Source organism: Coturnix japonica, chromosome 4 (genome assembly GCF_001577835.2).
Source record: "Coturnix japonica isolate 7356 chromosome 4, Coturnix japonica 2.1, whole genome shotgun sequence".
Taxonomy (NCBI): Eukaryota; Metazoa; Chordata; class Aves; order Galliformes; family Phasianidae; genus Coturnix; species Coturnix japonica.
Window position 1 is genome coordinate 56,823,154 of NC_029519.1, and position 18,810 is coordinate 56,841,963.

At 35.7% G+C, this 18,810-nt stretch overlaps 1 protein-coding gene across 4 annotated transcripts in view; it reads right to left on the bottom strand.

Moving 5' to 3' along the window:
• SLC7A2 (solute carrier family 7 member 2) overlaps positions 1-18,810 on the bottom strand; it is a 42,925-nt gene that overhangs the window by 5,927 nt on the left and 18,188 nt on the right. For 2 of the 4 annotated variants that reach the window (XM_015862347.2, XM_015862346.2), the window contains exons 2-11: positions 13,557-13,944; positions 12,323-12,478; positions 10,537-10,702; positions 9,839-9,975; positions 9,146-9,368; positions 6,475-6,614; positions 2,852-2,954; positions 1,779-1,978; positions 1,345-1,511; positions 283-391 (exon numbers count right to left, since the gene is read on the bottom strand). In XM_015862347.2, the coding sequence (XP_015717833.1) occupies positions 283-391; positions 1,345-1,511; positions 1,779-1,978; positions 2,852-2,954; positions 6,475-6,614; positions 9,146-9,368; positions 9,839-9,975; positions 10,537-10,702; positions 12,323-12,478; positions 13,557-13,929 (1,774 nt within the window). In that variant the 5' untranslated portion in view covers positions 13,930-13,944. Of the gene's footprint in view, positions 1-282; positions 392-1,344; positions 1,512-1,778; positions 1,979-2,851; positions 2,955-5,941; positions 6,079-6,474; positions 6,615-9,145; positions 9,369-9,838; positions 9,976-10,536; positions 10,703-12,322; positions 12,479-13,556; positions 13,945-17,186; positions 17,299-18,810 lie in introns of those variants that run through there. The other 2 variants (XM_015862348.2, XM_015862349.2) reach the window with 2 other exon arrangements.

Here is an 18,810-nt window from a genome sequence, read left to right on the forward strand (position 1 = left end):
AAAGTTTTCAGCACAGTTTTAGCTAAGTAGACTAGAAAGAAAAGTATTGTAAATCACTGTTCTATAACTTTGATTCATCCTTTTACCTCAAAACTATTTTTAGGGTTTGGCTGTGTATACACATCCTTTCTAAGACATGATTTATTTTTTAACTAGAAATACTAGATGACCTTTACTAAAACATAGGCTTTTGTTCCAATATTTAAAGGCAAAGTATTGAATTATCTAAGACAGGATTCATCAGTCCTAACAAAGGAGATTTAAATGAGCAGATGTACCTACCAAGTGCCATCCAGATGCTAAACCTGATCCAAGTGTCTGCGCTTAGTTGTACCATTAGATAAATATTTACCAGGATGCTGAGTGATGGCAGAAAGGGCAACAATGGAACCTGAAGGGAAATATTTAAAATATTCATAATATTAAATATCATTTCTTGCATATATCAACTATTTATGTCATACTTGAGTTACACAACATGAGCTAGGGGTGATAAATATCACTAAGAAATAATAGGAACATTTTCTTATTGAAGTACAGTAAAATTTTGCTTTTCAGTATTTATATATAGATATACGTATATATAGAGACCATTTTCTACACATCTTACACGTTTAAAGTAAGTTATCTTTAAAATATGTTCTCTAAGGCTGTGCAGATAATCGTTCAATGCATACTAATGAAGTCCTGAATGTACAGCTGAAAAGTATTATTTCCATCTTTATAGATATATCCTTTTTTCCAAATTGCCTCCCTGGTTCTATCAGATCATTTGATTTTCATCACTATGATTCACGACTTCCGTTATATAGTCCCTTAACTAACTGACCTCAGAACATAAGTGAAAGCTCAGACTGAAAGGTCATACTTCATGGAGGTATGAATTGCACAGTGGTCCAAATCACTGCAGACAAGGCAGATAATCTGACTCCATGCTGCTCAGTTTCTGAATTGTTTTCTAGTGTCTAAGCGTTCAAACTGAGGACTAAATTTGCTTATGACTGAAAGAAAAGCTAGAAGATCTGTGTTGTCAGACCCACCAGCTGTTAGCAGCAACCCAACAGTTACGCTCTTTTCGTATGACCAAATTCATATGTGCGTCACACATTCAGTCTGCTGGCAGCAAAATCCTTTCCCTAGCACTGAGATCTGGATAAGACCTACCCAAGATTCAGCTGTGAGTGTCTACTACCATTACAGTCACCAAAAAAAAGAAAAACCTGTGATAATAGCAGTGCAGTAATGAAAGACTACCTGGAAAAGGGCTGTCTCTCTCTCCCTCTGCCCCTCTCCCACTTCTTAGAATACATCCAAACCTCCCATTAGAGCTATTATTTTATTCACCATAAAGGCCACTTTCTGCTGGTTCTGAGGCTGCCTTTGGATGAGGAGAATGGTAACTATGAAGAGCACCACCAATGCAGCAAGAAGGCCAATACTCCAGGGCTCCAAGTTAGCAATGAAATGAGTCCCATATGTAGTGAGAGCACTCAAGCCACAAACCAAGAAAGCTGTGTGAAAAACAAAATGACGGAAATAGCATTGAAGAGGAAGTGACTTTTAAGAAGAATGATATTGGAACTTCAGTATGAAATGCTACGAAATTGGTCAAGTAATGGAAAATACAAGAGATTACAGATTAATTCCATCATGAAATACAAAAGTATTATCCAGAATGATGCATTAATGATGACTGAGGAAAGGTACATTATTACTGAATGTTTCATTTTGTCTGTAATAAAATTCCATTACTTATGTTAATGTTGTATATGACTTACCTAACAGACTCACTAAACAGTTAACAGTAGTTGCAGTCTGTTCTGTAGGTAAACTGGATGGATTAATCAGAGTCTGAAGACTGAAGTGACTCTCCTGTATCATATTTATCTGCGATTCACTTACTGCAGATTCTGCTGCAGCCAAGGCAGCTTTTTCTGGAGAATATTTGGGCTGCTCATAGGTTAAACTGGGTTGGTACCTGTGCAAAAAAACAAGTGGGGTAATAAATAATGGAGTTTACTCTGGGAATTGAAGGAATATGTCTCTATGAATACATTTAAGCGCTAAGTGCTTTGCAGTAGAGATTGAGCATTTCCCAATAAGTTAGAGAACATGATTAGTCACAATCTTACATAAACAAATTATGGAGACTTTTTTGCCATGTTTATTTGTTTGTCAGTGGTTTTTTAAGCTATATGAATGCACCAGGGGGTCAGATAAATTACCAGTCTTGCACAAGAGTGAGAGTCTGGTGGGGTAGCAGGGAAAGGATAAGGAAGTTTCTGCAGTGGCAAGTTCATTCTGCTTTGCTTCACATAATGGGGCCTATTACCTGGCATAAACTGAAACTTTATTCCTTTGTTAGAATGTAAGTGTATTTTTAAAAATACATACTTAAGATAAGTCAGTAGGGGATAAAATAATCTTCTCTAAAGTGGAAATGATTGAAATGTTGAATTAATTCAAGCTGTATAGTTTTCAAGGCTATTGATTTTGCCTTGTATGATAAATAACAAAGATTAGCATTTTAAATTAAAAAGAACAGAATAAATATAAAAATGACCTAAAGCTATCAATATATTGATATTATTAAACTGTTTTACAAACAGAAGACATAACAGGGCTCTACTGACAACTAGCGATGATCTCAATTGTTGAGAGCTAATATTTGTACCCTTTTATCACTGTTTCCTTTGACAGGTGTTTCTCAGTAGTTATTTATATGCATACAGATAGCTCTCAAACATTTAGTTATAAAGTAAAAAACATCCACTGTAGGTGTGACTCCTGTTCAGATAGTGAACAACACAATATAAACCACAGTAAAACCGAAAGGGTGTTTTTGACTCACCTAAGAATGAGGACACAGGTTGCCACAAGTGAATAAGCAAGAAGTGTGCCAATAGACATTATGTCCACTAAAGCCTTTAGGTCAAACAGAAATGCCATAATAGCTAGAAAAGAAAAGAAAATGCAAAATTTGTATGAGGCTTACATACTAAGTCAAGATTTTAAAGTCTTTCACCTGTGTAACTTCAAATTGTTCTATGGAGAGCAAAATGATCCAAATCATAGTAATCCTTAAAAACACATTTGAAGTTGTAGCCAACATTCCTGAACCTAGTTTCCTACAGTTGGGAATCTCATTCATATGGATAGGCACATTGATGGGCCATACAATCATGTCGCATAATCAATCAATAATCATGTATTGGATTTATTTGGATAAAAGTACTTGCAAACGTGGCTTGCTGAATGGTGGCCATGTTAAAACACATCTTTATAAAAAAGATTCTGATGCCGTGAAAGAACCTTATAAAAGTTAAGAGATGGCTCCCACTGCAAAACAGAGGAACAATGATGCAACCCAGTAAGTGTGTAAAATTTACACTGATTTCAGAGTAGTCTCTGTGTAAATTTATGAAGTTCTTTCAATAAGGCAGGTGTTACATTTGTTTGTTCATTTTTATTTATCTTACTAAAACCTTCAAGTGGCCTTCAAGAAAGACAGCAAAATCTCAGATAAAATAATATTCTTAATATCGCTGAAATAGAAATTTCCATGGCACTCTGAGTAATTATGGCAGACATTTTGTCTATAAAAGCTAATGTCACCTTCATCTGGAGATTCATTTTTGTCTATGCTGTTCACACACAGAGAACTCACAGGGAAATTAGCACAATTAATTGAAATTAACTGCCACTATATGAGAAGCTAGCATTAATTGCTATATGGTCAAAAACTCTTAAAGTATTTGTATTTTATTCACTCTATTGAGATACATAAATAATCTATAAATATTGTATCTTTTAAATAATCACTGTTTCTTGTAATAAAAGAAAAAATAGCCTTTATACACTGTACGTGCATGCATACACAAAATTTTCTATATTCCGAAATGCTTATATCTGATATTTACTTCATAAATACTTTTAATATATGTGTAGACAGGTGTATCAGTGCACAAAAACACAGAAATACACATTCCCCTCTTTTTGTATTCTGACCAAAACATGACCTCAAAAAGCACGACTGATGTGATACAGAAGTTCAATTTCATCTGCTAGTCTCCTCTTCCACTGAAGGAAGAAAAATCATCCTGTTTTCTTTAAAGAGGCTGGTTGTTCATAAATCCAAGAAGTCTTTTACTGTAAAAAGTCATAACTTCATATATGTGACAAATTTCTGAATATCTCAAGGATTTTTATTCTCAAAATGTGTAGGTAAGCAAAGCTGAGAAAGAACAGAACCTGTAATAATTAAATATGCAGTAGCTATGTTTCATTTTAAATTCTAGCCTCAAAAGGCTACTTTGTAGCCAAGGTTGTTTTGTTATACACTAGATCAAACTGAAAAACGCTGGTAAGTTTCTGATCAAGAGAAAAAATAAATGCTTTTTCCTCTTTCTTAATTCTACTCAAGTTCTGCATAATGATGGAAGACAAATTTACAGTTAAGGAACTGTAAATGGACAACTAAATATTTCTCCATGTGCAGAGTTTCAGAATCATAATTAGGATATGTGAAAAAGTAAGTCACAGTAACAGCATGTGACAACTGACTCAGCTTTAGTCATGACCTGGTAACTTTAATTGAGGCCAAGCACCTAACGGGCTAACAGGATCAAGGATAACATTTCTGAAAGCTATGAAACAATCCATACTAGGATTTAATAGGAAAATTAGATAATATGAGCTGTTGCCCTTATTTTTAACTATCCTGGCAAAACTGTTTATGACCACAAGTCACCAAATATGCATTAAAAAAATAAATAGATTAAGCTGTCTTCAGATAAATTATTCATACACCAGATTCCCCGCAGTATCTAAAAGCAACTCCATGAGACTGCTGTTGCACAGCTACATTCAGGGCTGTATAGCTACATCAGTTAATTTACCCTTTAGATAACATGCCTTTATCCTCTTCATCACCATGATTTCAGCTAAAAGTGTTAATTTCATCCCACATAACTGCACTACCAAATGATTATAGGGGAAAAAGTCAGTAACATAAATTAAAAGTCAAAATAGAGTGTTTTGATCTTAGCTCTGAACTCACTTTAAATCAATGTTAACCAGGTTGCTGAATGTTATAAGGCACATCTTTTGTATTTTAGTTTTAACGCATTTATGTACCTTGAAGTTAAATAAATCCAGTGCTTCCAGTTTCTTAAATAATTAGACATCCCTCTGAAATAACCCAATGGAAGCTGGGCAGTGCCATTTCAGGAAGTATGGACAAAAATGAAACAGCTGTGTGTTAAAAAATTTCTCTTTGTGAAACACAGCAGTTGGCAGCAGCTCCCAAAATGCTGTTTTGCTAGAATATATTTGGGCGTGTGCATGTACACATACATATATATATACACACACATACGCAAATATATAGTGTACATATGCACACACACATAACTTCCCCGACACACACAAGCACATACCCCTCAACTCTAACTTGGTAAACTTATACTGAAATAGAACTGTTTTTCTTTAGAAGAAAATTAAAAGAAAATCTGTGTATGTATTTTACACAAAAGTTGATCCCACTGCAAATACAGATTTTTCTTCTCATGTGTCATAATAGAAAACTTGACAACTTCCCTATTACAGATCCCTATTACATTACGTCCATTGGACTAGAAAACCCTATGAGGATAGTATCAGCCTAAGGGACACAGATCAAGTAACAAGCTAATTCACAGTACAATAAATTAATATTTAAAAATAAATAAATTTTAAAAAATCATTTTGAATTCTGTGACATTAAAGACACTACCACCACCAGGATTGGTATGATTTAGAGTTCTTATACCCTTTGATTTTATTCCCCTCTTACATGCAAGGGAAGTTAACAAGCAGCCCTTTTTCGAAAATACGAATTACCATGCACGTGCACAGAGTGTTCAAATCTCAGTTTGAATAAATATGGGCTTTGAGAGCTTACCAGAGATGACCCCTGCTGTCAAGGTGGCAAAAACTGGTGCCTGCCTCTTACTCACTTTGGCAAGAAAACTAAAGAGTAAACCATCGCGTGCCATGGCAAACAGAATTCGGGGCAAAGGGAACATAGAGCCGAGAAGACTAGAACAGAAAAATGTATAGTTCAAATACAGGTTATTAAAAGCACAGTGCTTTACTGGTAAACCCAACTACACGAAAAGAATGCTTGGGAGAGTTAATGGGTTCTGCTTTAGTTTTGGTTTAGGCTCTGTGTTGCTGCTCTTCATTTTCTGTTCAACTGATCAGTGTTGTTCTGAGGTTTGTTGATTACTTTGAACCTAGGCTTGGAAAGCTCTTGAGATTAGCAAACAAATACAAAATCTGTGGTAAAGTTTCACTTGTCACCTACTTTTCCTAACAAGAGTTATACTTGATCAGTGAAAAGCAAATCAAAATTGCACAACAGTGTTCTATTTCCACATATGCAACACACTTAGCAGCGCACCTCTCTTTACAAGGATCAACTCTTAGTCTCACCTGCTACTGCACCAGACGATAGAGTAGCAACTAGTGGGGTCTTCGTTTTGGAATTGATTTGAGCTAGATATTTGAAAAGCAACCCATCCTTCGCCATAGCATAGATTACACGTGGCATTGGGAAAATGGATCCAAGAAGACTGAGTAAAAAGCAAACACATGCAACATAGCAAACACAGTTCATGCAGAGCTGTACCATGGAAAAGATAAACAATGCTAATTAATGGCATGTACATAAACTTATGATCATAAGACAGCAGACCTGTATCATGGAAAAGATAAACAATGTTCATTAATGTCATGTACTGAATCTTATGATCATAAGACAAAATCAGAAAGCCACGGACCAAAGATACTACAGATCAGACATAAATAGAAACATCTTTTTTTCCCCATAAAGTTGATAGCATTTTTGTTGGTTTGTTTGATTGTTTTTAATGTAGGAATTGGAATTTCTTCATTAGAAATGAAATAATTCAATATTGGAATTCAGGTTAGCAAAATAACTCTTGCCATCACTGTAGTTCTTGGGTATTAGTGGACTAGGAACATATTCCAGGTCACACTAACTGCAATTAAGCTTTAGTATTACTCAAAAAAGTCTGTCAGTCAGCAGCAGCAAGTCAATAAGCATTAGCAGCATCTTTTATGCTTCACATTTCCATATGAGGCTGCTGATTAACAGTAATTCAAACACCAACAGTTACAGTTGAGCACATTGTCTCTTTCCATTAAAGCTCCTCAAGCCAAGCTTTGCTAAGATTATTTCCTTTATGGAAGGAGTAATTATTTTAGATTTGTTATTAGCAGCACACAGAAAGCTTTTAAACTGTCAATAACTCAAAGCTCTTTTTAAACAGACTTCTTACATTAGCAGGTTTCTTTCCCTCAAAATTAAATAATCATAATTATGAAAACAAAAATAAACTCTGAAAGGTCAAAAGGCAAATTCATAGCTAATACAACCTCTGCAGAAGCATACTAGCATTTAAGCAGCTGAATGGTTGCCTTAGATACTTCAGGATGTCAACTAAAGCACTTAAAGAAGGCTCAGATTTTACATACCACAGATGCTAAGTACTTCTGGTAATGGGTTAGATACACATGAGAAAATGTCATGAGATAAGCATTGCACATTAACTGATTTTGATGTATGAATTTTCTTTTCAAGAATGAATGTTTTCTAAACAAGGCAACCGTTTATTCTTCAAATAAGGATACTGTTAAAATCCACAACTAAATTTGTGCTGCTCTGACTTTGTACATCGTATTTATCATGCTTCTCTTTAAGTGGATTCACATCAATAATGAAAACACCAACTAACATCTTAACGCAGAGGAAACAAGTTCGCAACGTAACATAATTAAAGGTAACCACATGAACCAAAAGCAATGATCTGACTTTTTTTTGTTGTTGTTAATTATACCTCTAAACTGAAAAATATGATATATAGTATCCTCTGATTTGCTCTAAACTGACACAGATCAACAGAATGAAAGATTAACCTCTCCAAACAAGGAAATATAACACTTAAAAAAACATTGGAAACAGACCAGGAGTTCAAATTTCTGAAATGGTGTTTTACTGTCTCAGTTCATTTTGTTTTCCAGGAATAGTTTACACTTATATATGACTTTTACTATTTATCAGTATAGAGGAAAATTTGAGTAGAACCCCCTATGACAAGTAGATAGAAAACAACTATAATTTCAGAATGAACTGCAAAAATAATATTCTTCAGTCAGCCACATAAGCATTTATGTAATTCTGAAACTATTTCCTTTTTCTGTCATCTTCTACATAAAAATATACCCTTCCTTTAAATCATGATCCAGCCTTAGTGTGACCATTTTCATCACGCTGATGCTCACCAGGGTTATCTCAGAGTACTGTCAGCATTCCTGCTTAAGCAGGTATACCTTTTTCCTTTGTGGAACACCAGCCCATCCTCTAATCACTGAAGCTCACTTGGATGACTCCTTAGCTACAAAACCTCTAGTAGAAGACTGGAATTGGCATTTTTCTATCCCTAAATTCAAGCACTAAGCAATATTCTATTCTATGAAAGTGTTTACACCACATTACAACTAGGCTGTGATATATATGACACGCATATATATTCTATGCTTTCCCTGATCTTTTTAATTAAAATAAAAGGTTATATTCACAGTTTAATAGCAGGAAATATTAAATCTACATCTCAAATCATCCTATAAAAATCACAGGAAGAAATGATATCAGAACACAGATTGGCTATTAGAGAAAAACAGGCAATGAAGATGATAAGATAGGAATTTGTCCTTTCAATTTTGCCTGCAAATACATGGAGTTTGTAAATTTGTTGATTGAGATGGCTTGCGAGGCAGGACAAAGGCAGTGAGGTATATTTCATCAGTTAATAGAGGTAACTTGCAGTTAATGTATCTAAAAATAGTTATTTAATAAATCATTTCTGGATAAAAAGTCAAAGAGGTAGAGTTCAATAATAGTAAAGCTTAAACAGAATCATAAACTAATGAAATTATTGTGAAGAAAATCTGCTTAAGACTAAAACATGCTTCTAAAACTAATGCTAATCCTCTGCATGAAGTGAGCCTTCAAAACAAACACATTATTTTTAAATGTCTTGTAATATCCATCAACTTTTGCAAAGCATATAAAAGTCTTTACCTTGTAGACAAAGCACAGAGGGATCCCACTGCTACAACATATTTTGCAGGACCCCATCCAACATATGCAAATGCTACTGGCAGAGGACTTTTCTCATCTAGCAGATAATATGGCATCATAAGAGTCAGTGCAGCTGAAACGCCAAAATAGGCCATGAAGCAGACGAGCAAGGATACCACAATTCCTATGGGTATGGCTTTCTGAGGATTCTTGACCTCTTCTCCTGAAAACAAAAGAAAGAAAAAACAAAACACACAACAGAAACTGTTATTATTACATTCATCTTTACAAGATATTATTACAAACGAATATGTTTGTAAGCCTAAATCCTCAGAATTGTATCTACAGAATAAATTTTAAAATCTGCATAAAATAAGATTGGTTATTTTGCTGCCAGAAATGGCATTTAAAAAAAAACCAAAACAAAAGAGATATAATTAATGGACACAATATACATTCTATATTTAGAATTGTCAAAACCCATCACATCTAGTTATTCTCCTATAATTTTGTAAGTTCTAAGTACTCAGTCCATATTGTCCATATATAATTTAGAAGTGATATCTCAGAAAACTTAAAAATCGGTGGTCAATTAACATGATTTGGGAAGGAGAAAAGTCTAAAAAAGACATATTATGTCCCTTTGCCCCCCTCCCAAAAGCTACCATACACACACACACATAAATACTATACCAGTTGTTGCAATGCAGTCAAATCCTACAAAAGCATAAAAACAGGTTGCAGCACCAGCCAATGTTCCTGTAAAACCGTATGGCATAAAGCCACCACTCCCATATATACTTGTCACATTCTCGTAGGATGAAACATTCCTGTAAATAATAAAAATACAGAGGAAAAACACGTTATTTTTTATTACTGGTAGGTCAAACATATGCATCTTTCTCCCCTGCACCTTATGTAACAGCATGAGAAGACACATTCGTGTGAAAACTTGTAAGAATAATAAAAATAACAGTAAATGGAATAATATTTGAATCTAGTAAATATCATCTTATCCCCTTTACTGTTGTGGTAGAGTATTAAAATTCTAATGGTGTAAGAAACTCTCATTATTGTACTCACCCACTGTAATTAATTTGTGGCTTAAGAAGCCAGTAACTTCTAAAATGGCCACAATAAAAGTCTTGAAATATGACAGGATTTTATTATTATTATTATTATTATTATTATTATTTTAGGAAAATACAAACAAGAAAAGAAAAAACACTTTCTGAAGGAATAAAAAGTCTATCATGCCCAACAACCGAGCTGTCTGTTAATAGCAGTCTGTTACCTGCAATAGTGCAAAGGCAAGTATAACATAAAATTGCTTGGAATGTGAGAAATACGTTTATAAAAAATAATTTTAAAATATTTTAAAGAGTAATTACTCTGTTATTGCAGAAAGGTTTATGAGATATTCTTCACTTATTCTCCAGTTGTCAACATCTCCTTTCACAAAACCAGAAATCATAACGAAGAGTAGAACCAAGATGTTAATAGCAGTGAAAATTTTATTCACCCATGCAGATTCTTTTACTCCAAACGATAACAGACCTATAAAATAAAAGGAATTTTTAAACATGAACTGTCATGTACAGTAAAAGAGCTATTTTCAAGAAGACATGTTTGTCAGAACAGCAAATGATAAAAACAGCAATAAATTTTATATATTTAGCACAAATTTAGTAAACTGACAGCACGACAACAGACAAGTGTATTAGAAACCATAAAACCACAACTTTCTTTAACTGTACTCTTGAAGTATTCACAAGTATTTTGAACACCTGTTACTGCTTTTCTGGGATTCTACTTCATATCTCTATATTATGCAACAGAACCAGCTAATTAACAAATCCTTTAGAATAAATGCATGCCACCAGTTCATATGAATCTCTGATTTGCAGAGATTCTATTTAAGAAGTATGATACAAAATATGCCTGCCTTGAGTTCCAGACTGGTGCATTTAAGTGATAGAAAAGTTATTTCATCAGGATCCTAATGTCTAACAACTGTGAGCATAGTAATATTTTAACGGAATAACAGGTAGAAAGCAGACCAGATTAAACTGAAAAGAGTGGGAAAGTCTCTCTGGCTTCTCTGCACTGCAGGCATTGCCACTAATATCACATACAAGCTTTTCCTCATTATTTAGAGATTAACTCGGAAAATGTTAAGCCTCTCAAGACAAAGTCTAAAAAATATCTTACTCTGCTAATGAGATGCTTTCTATCTCATCATAGCACAGAAGTTATCATACAAGCTGCTCAAGGTATCTGCATAAATGGTATTTCAACTACAATTTCTGGAAGTACAGGTGTTGAATCACCTTGGGAATCTCTACACTGCAATGTAACTCAGTGTAAATGCATCCTAAGTTTAAATGAATCTGTGTTTTTTTTTAATAAAATAATTTTTTTTCCCCGTTTTCTTCTCGTAACTCAAACAAAACCAAAAACCAGATGGAAGAAATGAACTTAAGATACAAATACAACCACAAATTAAGGCTTCCCATGTTATTTCATTACTCAGTTTTTTATGTAGAGACCTATTAAAAGCTTAAAATGCACTAGCCACTCATTGTATTATCAGGAGCTGAAAGGAAATGTTTTCCCTGCATCTCAAGAGAGTTTGAACACAACTAATATTTCAGATGTGTAAAAGCTCTAGTGAACACTGAAATGCTTCTAGTTGAAAAATGAAATGCTTCTAGTTGTTTAAAACAAATCATACACTTTGAAACACACATAGCATTTCCTTCACTTAACTTTGAAAACATTTGCTTTTGGAAAGCAAATGAAAATGTGCAAAAAAAGTGCAGCATTTTGTAAATTTCTGAGGCCTCAGAAAGTGTATACTTGGTATGAGTTTTTGTAATTGAAAAGTATGACGATTTTCCTTTATCAATGTGTATTATCATTAGGCTTTATAAAACCTACCAACAAGTGATTATTTTATGTTTCATCCTAAAGGAAAGGAGAGTATGCATTAAAAAAAAATATCATATAAATGTAATTCCCAGAGTCACTTTGTCAGTGCACAAATATTCTATCTAAACTGCTCAGATATTATGACATATTTCTGATATAACACAAATTACGGCTTGGCATTCTTTTGTTTTTGACTGTAAGAAACACTGATATTACAACCATCATAAATGAGATATTTGTCCTTACCTGATAAAAGCAATACAAGGAATACAGCAAAGAAGTCAGGATACTCTGCCAGACCAGGGTAATTCATTCTGAAGTAGGTTCTGAAGAAGTGACCAATCTGTTTTCCAAGAAGTTCATCAAAGGTGCCGCTCCAGGCTCTTGCTACACTTGATGTACCTTCATAAAATACATGCAAATTTAGAGCTTTGCATGAATGCAATAAGATACCATTACTTCTATTGAAAAGGAAGCAAAACTAAACGTGCTGTAATAAACATTGTAGATTTTCACCTAGTAAATGACAGCATACTATACTGCAACTAAAATATACAAATCTGTACTTAATTTGTTCACAAAATATTGCAAAAAACTATTTCTACACCATTTATATTTGATGTCCTTCTGGAAGACACTTATTTCAAAAGTCAAAATATTATGTGTATGTTAAACAATACAACAGTTCAGTAAATAACGTGAAGGAAAATCTGTCCACCAGGAAGTAAAGCAATTAAACACTAGGAAGATGTATATCACTACAATTAGTATTTAAGACTAATGCCCTCCTCTGGTAAAGAACATATGTGACTACAGGTAAATACAACCTTATTCTTACCACTTTCCTACCAAGAATGCACTACAAAACAACACTTAGGTCTATTGAATTTGTAGTGGTTTGGGTAACAGTCCTGTAATTAGGTAGTCACATACAGATATGTATGCTTATAAACCGTATAGTGGAACATGTACTTCTGGTAGAAAACACATCTAAATCAAATCTGTCATCTTTGCCAAAGCACTGAAACAGTTCTTTGAACATCTCCCACATAAGCATTGTTACTTCTCAGACCTGGTCAACTTTGTGTTTTATGAGATCACAAGACAGAAAATTTAATTAGAATGAGATAATATTAAGAAGTTAGAAACTAAACATCATGACTTTCTTAAAGGGAGATACTACAGTGATGGGAGTGGGCTCAGGTAAATGTCTTTGCTGTGTTTTCTACTGATATTATTCTTGCTGATCAAATACAGCAATAAAATCAGGTTTATTCTTGTATATCATCACTACTGCTTGACACATCCTGCAAAAACTCTATTTGATAAGGAAATAACTTAATCAAATGACTTTGGTTATTTGATCCTAGTAGGATGGAAAAGCAACAGTAGCTAAGTACAGAGACAGAAAGAAACAAATCCATTTCTGATATCTGCTTCTTCAGAAAGTCTCAGGTCCCATGTTTGCTCTTAGGCTTACCTATAACATAGGATAAAATGAGATTCCAACCAGTGATAAAGGCCCACAGTTCACCAACAGCTACGTAAGTATACAAATATGCAGAACCAGTCTTGGGAACACGAGCACCAAACTCGGCATAGCAGAGACCTGCCATCACAGATGCCAAGGCAGCAATGAGGAAGGAAACAACAATGCTAGGTCCAGAATTAGATTTGGCAACTTCTCCAGCAAGGACGTAGACACCAGCACCAAGGGTACTTCCAACTCCCAGTGCTATAAGGTCCAGCGTAGATAAGCATCGGCACAACGAGTCCTCAAGACCTTCCCCCTTGACATTCTTCTTACGCACCAGGCATCGAACAAAGGTCAAAGCTGGTCCACAGGGCAACATGGTGGATGGAGAGCTCTGAAACAAAATAAATCATTGCAGTGCATAGCAGGTAGCACTGTAACTTAGCAGAACAGCAAAATAAATACATTTAAATGAAGAACTTCAGTCACACCTATTAATATATTTATACTCCTTTATGATGATGATGAATAAGTCAGCATGTGCTTTTCCCCCACAAATCATTTGAAGGATTCAGTTATATTTAGGACTTATTTCTCCAGGGGAAAAGAAATAGTTTTGGTTTACTATACTGCTGTAATGGAAAGAAGAAATTGCTTCTCTTTATCTGTTGTTGGCTTCTTCTTAACCATTTCTAAAACAGTACCAGAACAGACATCTATTAACTCACACATCATCAAGGTTTTCAAGATAAGGATCGACATGAACATAAATACAGATTTTAAAGATGTAACACTACAATATCAAGACTACAAACACCAAAAGCTTTAAAATGCAGTGCTCTGACACAGCCAATGCAATATCCTTTTGGATATTCCCTTTAGGATTCAAATAGTATGGCTTTTGCCTCTAGAATTCACTTTGGTAAAAACTGCTTGAGAGATTAAAGCACTGTTTCTATACCCTCCCACATCAACAAAGTTTCCCAGAACCAATTATCTTTAAAAAAGAGATGTATAAAACTCTCCCTGGTAAACTTTTAACAAGAACAGATAGGTGAGAAGAGTTTGGTAAGAATTAAGTGAAGCCATCTGCCATTTCCCCAGACTGACATCTACTGTTACAATCTATATCATGAATATCTACACTGTGTTCATGATTTATTTAGAACAACCCTCTTAAGCACAGGGACTGTTTTTCATTTAGACTAGTGTATTCTGCTCATACATTCCACCATATCTGTACAAGTCTTCTGGATCAGTAAAAGGCATTTTTACTCATCACTAAATATGGGAGGCACACTACAAGAAATATTATGCAAGGTTTTGCTTGTGCTTGTGATGAAGCTTTTGAATCGTGTTCATAGAGATACAGCTTATGTGGATCGTCATTTTGAGGCTTCCCCGGTGCTAAAGGAACAGCCTATGGTTAATGTTTGGAATATGGCCACAGGACTTTGGGACTGTCCCCTACCACTGACAACTTGGGGTCGTGAATATGCTCGTATTTCCACAGGGACTGGCCCTATGTGGGTTCCAGCATGATATCTTCGGTCTCATCTGAAGGCAGAAAATAGCATCCAGCCTTTATAGTAATTGTAATTGTGTGTTTCTTACTTAGTGGTATTGCTTTGTAACTTGCTGTGTTATAGATAATATTAGTAATAGTTTGACATAGTGTGTGATTTTCTGTTTTACCAATGCAGTCTCAAGAATTAGAATTTTAGGCATTATCCAGGTTATTGTGTGCTTCTTCTATTTTAGTAATAGATCAAATGTGTATTAAAGAAAGGATTTGATGTAATCAGTGCTGGAATCTATGGGAATAGCTCTTTTAATGTTTTGTACTGTTTGGTTATGATGTTATTAGCCTATTAATTAGCTTTTCTTAATTTGCAAAGACAAAACCTGGAAAGGAATCCCAGGCAAAGAGATGACCCTGTATCATATAACGGATACCTATTTTACATCCAATTAATTGGGATCTGAAAATATAACCATGCATCATTTTAGACAAAAGTGCACGCTAATAGAACTAAATTTGATAGTTTATTCTGTTTTCCAAGCAGGTGTTCCACTTGGGCTCTATATCACGCACTGGCCATGCGGATATGGTGTACAACTGGAAGAAATCCTTCAGACCCTGAATGCAGGAGAGAATCTGTGATGGATGAGAGAGGAAATGTGCACCTTGAAGCAGGGGACGCCCTGCTGGCACACCTGTCACATCCACCCCAACATGGTCTGCTGTTTCTCAAGGGTCAATAAGTATTAATGCCCCTAGTGATACTCTAGTACATTTGTCCTCTAAAATTGGTTCTATTTGACATGCTACTTCATAAAATTGCACGATCATTAATCAATTATTAGCCCGGATAACTCAGTTGGTAGAGCATGGTTATGAACATCTTAAAAGCATTTATTGCACAAATTTTAGTGGTCATTAAAAATCAATGTATCAGAGTATATGAAAATTGAAGACTTTTCCAAATCAGTTACAGATTAACACAATGGGACCCTACGGATTTATTTCAGGATTGCAGAAACTTAGGTTGCATACAAACATGTTGTTCTTTTTAGTAGGTTAACAGTAATGTTGTGTGTTGTATTTGACTTGTCTCCTTTTCACTTTTAGAGTATGTGTCAATCGAGGTCTTGATTGAGTTAAAATATTATGTCATTAATATAAGTAGTGTTGTACTCTATAGCAGAATCTTGGATTGTTGTAATACAAGAAGAATTTTATGGAGCAGGCAGCCATGGATCGAGATGAGGAGTTCACAGAGCAGCAGCTATGGAGCAGGATAAAACTACATGAGAACTGATTGAACAAACGAACTGAATTGCTTGTTAAATATGATTAATCGGTCGTTGAACTGAGCCTTTTCATTTTAAAAGAAAACGGGGGAAATGTGGAGAGTGTTAATGCAGAATGGCTTCATGAGAAAGGGACATGAAGAGATTCCACTAGTTAAATTGAAAGAATGAATGGGATCTAAAGACAAAGACGGTGTATCCTAGGACGGTCACGGGCTAAGCAGCTGTGGAGAAATCAGTAGTGTGAAAAGACAGGGTATGTAGCTAAGATGAAATATGTATCTAGAGGCAAGGACAGCCTAAGGGAAAAACAAGATGTGTAGCAATGTATGGACATAGCTGTGAAGAAAAGTAACTATAAAGCTAACCACAAAGGTCAGATGAAGTAATGTCTAATTCACCAATCCTGAGCTTAACTTTTGCAATATGCATGAACTTATTACTGATATGATAAATGAGATGCTGTAACACCTTAATAAACGAGGCTTGGTTGACCATGATAGCATGAGACTTGTCTCCCGCGGTTACTTCCAACAACTAACAGCAATGATTTTCCATCAAGAAGGATGTCTTACTATGGCAGTATTTGCTCCTGGAACAAGGATTCAGAGGCAAGAAAACTGCAATTCTGAATGACTGCCTGGAAATAAAAAAATCCCTTGGATATTAAAGAGAGAGAAATATGAGCAGAAACATTTTCCTCCTGTTCCTGTAACTCCCCCAGGTACACTGTCACTCTGCTTTAGTCTTTAAAGAGACTCATTAAAAAAAGTCTCTACTCGACTTTCAGGGAAAGGGAAGTTGGAAGCATAGTAAACAGACCTGAATAGCCCAGGCAGACACTTAGAGTTGGTTAGAAAGATGACAGCTGTCCCGGGACTGAGCAAGGAGATGAGGCAGGCAAGGTTTTTGCTGTTTTGGTTTGGTTTGTGTTTTTTTGAGTTATCTTTTTCCTCCTCAAATAGATCATTGACATTTCATTAACGGGAAAAACTGTTCTGGCAGACTTTGTTCTCTGAACATTAAGCAATGTCCAAGGCTTGTGTTGTTCAAATGGATCTCAGATTACTCCACTCATTTGCACTTGACAATAAATCCTGAAGACTGTAAAGTCATCTAACAGTGGCCAGCTGGGTGCCACTATGGCTTTCTCTGCTGAGAAGCAATCTTTTTGAAAAAATATGTTGCTTTTTTTTTTTTTTTTTCCCTGCTTCTACTTTCTGAGATTCCTGTGGAAAGAACAGGGGGGTGAACCAGGTGATCTCCAGAGGTCCCTTTCTAATTCCATGATTCTTTGTTTATGAACAGGACGCTGGTTCTTGCCAGTCACAAGTTAGTAAGGTGAAACACCTATTCTGACTCCAACCCACTCTTTCTTCTTTAGTCTTCTTTGAAACTGCAGCACAAGTAAGGAAAAGATAGAAGACACAAACTTCAGAGAGACAAAAAAACACTTCACACACAAAAGACACAATATTTTAGGTATATCCATCCTTTCTTAGCCCTGAAAAATACATATTCTAAATGACCACTGCAATTCAGATTGCCTTACACTGGCTCCTAACTATCTGTGTAAGCAAAATGAATGTCTGACCGCTACTTCACAACATCTGTTGCTGTGCCCCGAGCACAGTGCACTGCGTCAGACGTGGGCCCCGTTCAGATTTGGATGAGACACTGGAAGAAGCTACAGAAACAAGAAGGCAATGGCTGGGAGTGCCTTTTGGTGGCAGCATTGTCCTGGACAACCTCTGTCTGCAGCCATGCTCAGGAAGGGCCTTATTCCTTCTGCATTCAAAACACGTTGGGGCCTCTGCAACCTCTTTACTCCTGCTGCCTCCAACTCCAGCTGGGCCCCTCAGGCCTGTCCCCACGCAGCTGAGCAGCTCTGGCTCTTCTCAGAGGCTTCCTCACAGCTTCAGCTTGATGCTTACAGGCATTTATCTCTAGTAAGATATCTAGTAAGGCTAGAGGCAGATCCAATCCACTTCTCCTGTTCAAATCTGTGCCAGGTCTACTTTACAGAGATATCTGTCACAAGCAAGTTATCTATGAAGTCCATTTGTCACTGACCTTGGCAAGATGCCTTTGTTCGAAGCAAACTGAGATGGCAGCTCCTGACTGCTTACTCTGGGTCACTGCACTCCTGAAACCTCTCCTAGATTAAGTTTTTCTTTTGCTACAGATTACTCTGTAACACAGAAAATGTCTTCAACAGACCTCTGAAAAAGGGAGGCCCCAGTTTAACTGCCTGAGAATTGAAGATCAATGCTCAGTCCACATTCAAGCCTCTCTCTTCCTGAATGCATTCCTAGAAAGAAGTCCACAGCTGTTCATGTCACAGCTTGCAGTTTTTCCCTTTCAACTGCATTACAACAAATAGACCAACAGGACGGGGGGAGACCTTGTTTTGACAGGAGGGGTATTGGATAGATCTAACATGGGA